General features: G+C 31.7%; 1 protein-coding gene across 4 annotated transcripts; it reads right to left on the bottom strand.

Moving 5' to 3' along the window:
- Positions 1-314: 314 nt before the first annotated feature.
- LOC139855517 (uncharacterized) lies at positions 315-3,449 on the bottom strand. Of its 4 annotated transcripts, none has more exons than XR_011761475.1 (5): positions 3,107-3,449; positions 2,512-2,961; positions 1,087-1,165; positions 871-982; positions 315-604 (listed from the first exon to the last, which is right to left on the bottom strand). XR_011761475.1 is itself a non-coding variant. In XM_071844750.1 (5 exons), exons 2-5 carry the CDS (start codon positions 2,840-2,842, stop codon positions 593-595), a joined length of 369 nt encoding a protein of 122 aa, XP_071700851.1. In that variant the 5' UTR covers positions 2,843-2,961; positions 3,107-3,449; the 3' UTR covers positions 315-592. The 4 variants fall into 4 exon arrangements, 2 of the variants coding, with proteins under 2 accessions (XP_071700851.1, XP_071700850.1); XM_071844750.1 differs by having other exon boundaries at positions 902-982; positions 2,646-2,961; XM_071844749.1 differs by having other exon boundaries at positions 949-982; positions 2,646-2,961.
- Positions 3,450-4,936: the final 1,487 nt, after the last annotated feature.

Genomic DNA, 4,936 nt, shown 5'->3' with positions numbered 1-4,936 from the left:
ATAAAGACACGAGAATTATAGTGGTTCGGTTTCTAGGTGAAACCTACATCCACTTTGGAACTAGAGAGTATATTATTAATTTTGGAGGGTGTTACAATACATGTACAATGAGAGACTACACTAGCCTTTAAGAGCCCGTGTGTTGCACGGCAACTCTTAATCAATAACATTTGAAAACGTTAGTATTAAAGACTGATTAGGTTAGATGTATGATACAATTAATAACATTTGTATTGAAAGCAAATATATTGAAACGAATGATATTGTAAACGTTACTAATAAATACAATTACTATTTAACTATCAACTGTTCTTAGTCAATGTCATATACTCTATGTCGGAGTCCCCACAGTAGACATAGACAATAGCACTTAGAGCTTTGGTATAGTTAGAGGTAACAATTTCTCTTGGATATATCCGCTACCAAAATGGGTCAATATTTGTTGTGTTTGTTAGCTTTCACATTACTTGTCTTCACAAACGTCTTTTGTTCATCAAATTTGAAATTATAGTTAAAACACTACATCTTCCAAATTTCTCCAAGTTCTTATGCCATAATTGTGTCTGCTCAACCCAAACCCACCCATAATGACCTACACAAATACCTGAGAAAAGTTTTTATCAACTGTAAGCCTGTAGTTCACAAAGTTGCATAACCATTCTTATAAATGCTAGTTTGCAGATCCATACAAAAAGCTTCTTAAAAAAATACAATAACCAAAAAAAGTACAAGTAAACAACAACAACAAAACCATTCGTTTTAAGTTGGCCGTTTTAAAAAAAAAAAAATGCACTCATAAGCAAAGTTAAGTATTAGCAAAATTAATTTAAAAAGTAAAAAACTAAAGAAGTCAATGGGCAGAAATGGTACCAATAAGAGTAAAAAATATGTGATATTATACATGTGAAATCACCATAACAATGACATGTCCATAACCATATAGCTCACCGTTGTTGTTAGCACTTGTGCATAGATAGATGAACTGTAACATTACAAACATGGAGAAAGAATTTGATTGAAAAAATGTATATGATATATACCATATATACATACTAACATACATAAGTATATTGACAAACGACTTACTTTTACTGCAAAGATCCGGATATTGACAGATTGGGGAAGGATTAAATTCAAAAGCTTCACCAATTCAACTGCATTTGTTCTAAACAACACAAATAAATGTAAAGTTAGTGACAATTATTTTTAAGACACTACTATCAAATTGTGACCAAAATTTAATGACGACATTTTAATGGTAACTAAATAGCTTTATTAGTGATCAAATAATAAGTCGTCACTAATAAATGGTCACTAATGACCATTTTTCTTGTAGTGAAAAGGAAGCAATAAAAATAAGGTGAGACTCCCTGAAAATTCTTTTCTTTTTATACATAAATCCTACAACTTTTTGTTCAATATATTAGATTTTTATAAAAAAAATTATACAGTTCTTACAATCATATTTGACACAATGGCTATTCATAATTTATTGGACAAACTATTTGGGATCAACCCATGACCCGTTTCGACACGTTACAAAACCCAACCCAACTTGAGACATTTAAAAATCTGGCATATTTGACCCATGATCCAATTCAACCCAAAACCGTTTTGACCCGTTAACCAAACCCAACCTGCCCCGTTTGCCAGATATACTCGTTACCCAACCCGCTACATAAACTGATTTCATCTCAGCTTAGCTAATCAATACTACATGAAAGTATCTGTAATCCAGCATAAACATGATGTGAACTGTCAATATCCCATGAACATGACCAAGCAGGAACCTGAAGTAAATGGCAACCACCATGGATCACATTCAAAAATAAAAGGGTTAAAGCCATAAATAGGTCATATACTTTCATTTTTATCCCAACGTAGGCTATATACCCCGAAAAATACCAATGTAGGCTATATACTTTCATAAAGTGTACTAATATGAACGGACAAAACTTATTAACCGTATAAACAACTAAAAGTATATGACGTTGGTGATACATCAGAACAAAACTGAAAGTATATAGCCTACATTGGAACAAAACTGAAAGTATATAACCTACATCAGAACAAAACTGAAAGTATATGACCTATTTGTAGCCATATAAAATGCAAAAAAAAAAAATGTTAAATAATTAACTCTACCGGTTCAGCAGGTAACTTGTTAAATTTGTGTACGTCGATACAACTTTTAAGAGTATATAACCTACATTGGTATTTTTTTGGATATATAGCCTACATTGGAACAAAAATGAAAGTATATGGCCTATTTATGGCCTTAACCCAAAATAAAACAGAGTGCACAATCTAAAACACACTTATGGAAACTTAAGAGTATAAAAAACTTAAGAACGACATTTCATGCAAGCATTTAAAGAAACCAACAAATATTTTCTCTACTATAAAACACAAAATCTACCAGAAATACTTATGTTTCTCTATAACAGATCACAACATGAGTACAGAACACTCAATAAATTTACATATAAAAAGAAAAAGACAAGATTTTACTTGCAAATCAAAGGTGAGAACAGTGTTGTTGCTTTCGGTACTAAAAACAATATAAAAAAACCAGACATTAAATAAGGAAAAGGAAACAGTGATAAGTAATATTTAAGTTTGACAGAGATACAAAAGAAAATCACCTGACAACTGGTAACTTTTTCCCTAAAGAAGTAAGAAGTGCAAGCTTGCTACAAGGTTTAACACAAAGGGACCTAACAGCTTTTGTATTTGTGGGAAGTTGCATATCTTCTCTATCATTTAGATCTACCAAACTTATCTGCACAATACCATGAATAGTGGATAATATACTTTTGGGACAAAATAAATTGATGTTCATTTTAAGGTTTTGGTTAGTATGTCAGTTCTTCCTATTCCATTAAGTCTTCGAGCAACCATTATAAGTTGACCAGAAGCATCAATATCAAAATATCGACCGCCATCTACCCGATACTCTCCCTAGGGTAAGATAATAATCAGAAGTCAGATAGTTGGTGTGGAAATAAGTATAATAACAACCAAAAATATAGAAGATACACAAAATGTGATAGATTCAATAAACAAATTATCTCCTAATTTCACAGTATCATTGATTCATAGTTACCTTTTGTAATTCTGCATCAACAACAGAAAGCCGTGATGCATAAAGTACTCCTAACATCTGTCGTTGTGCATCTTCTTCGTCTTCTAGTTCAATCACTCCGTAGTCATCATCCTCATCCATCCTTTAACTTACAAATTTCAGTAATCAATTAAATTATTGAACTGAAAATAACTATTAACTGATTCGCCCACACGCACAAACCTTTAATCTTTTTACCTTTAATCAAAAGATTGATCTATGTTCGTAAAAAAAAAGGAAATAAAAAAAATGTTGAAGGGTTTCTTTTTCGCACACACAATGGAGGGAAATAGGAGCCATAATCGGTACCAATTCTGATTTTCTGAAAAACTGTATGAGTTTTTAGTGGCGGCAATGTTTCCGGCCGTTTTTATTTAACAGGAGATATTATACAAAATTTATACCATTAGGTGCGTAAAATTGTAACGAATAAATTAGTTGTAGTGGTGTGATCGATTATGGCATTCGGCGGCCATATTTTCCGGCTTAAAGGTTGTGGGTTTAAGAATTTAGGAGAAAGAGGACTATGGTGGTTATAGGAGAGGTTGTTCATTTTGACTGTTTATATTTTTTCTATTTCTGTAACTTAATATACGGATGTAATGGGCCACGTGCCTTATAGTGGTTACGTTTGAAAAAATTGCACAACCAATTGTTGTTTGACAAGTGTATATAAAAGCAGCTTTATAATGGTTGATCGACACGTCATCATTAACTTTATGCTTTGTAATGTGTAGAGAAGATATAGACTAGGAGAAAACAAATAAAATCGGCCCAACCATTAGGGTTGGCCAAACCCTAACTTGGTGTAACGACCCGCACTTTTTCGATCGTTCTATACTTATAAGATTAATATTTACATAAATTAAACCTTACCAACATGATAAGCAATTCAAATTGTCGAGACTTATGTTTTTCGAAAAGAGTTTTACACAACGTTTGACCGTCTAGTTTGACCGATGATATCACGAACTATACAATATATGATAATTATACGTTTGTGTATATATATGTATATATACATATTTAACATGATCTAAGAATGTTTTAATACCTCATTTTGTATTAATAACAATAAGTTATAAGTATATTTTGAAACTACTAACTTAAGTTTTCAAAACGATAACCATACGTAACGTTATTTGACATTAATACTTATGACTTATAATATTTATACATATATCGTATAAGTAATGTATTTAATCACTTTTAATAACTTAAATACATAAAACAATATAAGTGTATTTACAAAAGATAGCTATATTTGAATCCTCGTTCCGTTTTCTCAAAGATTTCTATACGTATACCTAGGGTATATGTACCCGTATCATACGCAGCTTCTAGATGTATTTACTATTGGTATATACCAATAAAAATCTGCTCCTTAGCAGCCTTAAATGATTAAGAAACATGTGGAACCAACCATTTGTCAAGTAGCATGAATTATTTAGCAAGAAAACAAAGTTAGGTATCTTTTTTTTCCTTTATAACCTAAAAACGTTTTTATGCATGCACACCATTTCTTCACCCCATTTTCTCATACTTACACTTCCATTTCTCTCTTAAAATACTCTTAACATCATACTTGATCATCTCCAAGCATTTTCCCCATGAATTAGCTTCAAAAACCTTACTTAAACACCATAAGAAAACCATACAAAAACACTTCAAGAAATTCTTCCAAGAACACAAACTTACTTCCAATCTTTCATCCAATTCCATCACCCTTTTGGTTCTAGGTTTTTACTCCTCTTTTACAGCAACCTTGTCCAAGGAACTTGAGGTAGAATCTATGTTCATAACCTTATTCGA

Source organism: Rutidosis leptorrhynchoides, chromosome 6 (assembly GCF_046630445.1).
Source record: "Rutidosis leptorrhynchoides isolate AG116_Rl617_1_P2 chromosome 6, CSIRO_AGI_Rlap_v1, whole genome shotgun sequence".
In the NCBI taxonomy this organism is placed as follows: domain Eukaryota; kingdom Viridiplantae; phylum Streptophyta; class Magnoliopsida; order Asterales; family Asteraceae; genus Rutidosis; species Rutidosis leptorrhynchoides.
Note: the sequence above shows the minus strand (reverse complement) of the source record. Positions and strands in the feature narration are given on the sequence as shown.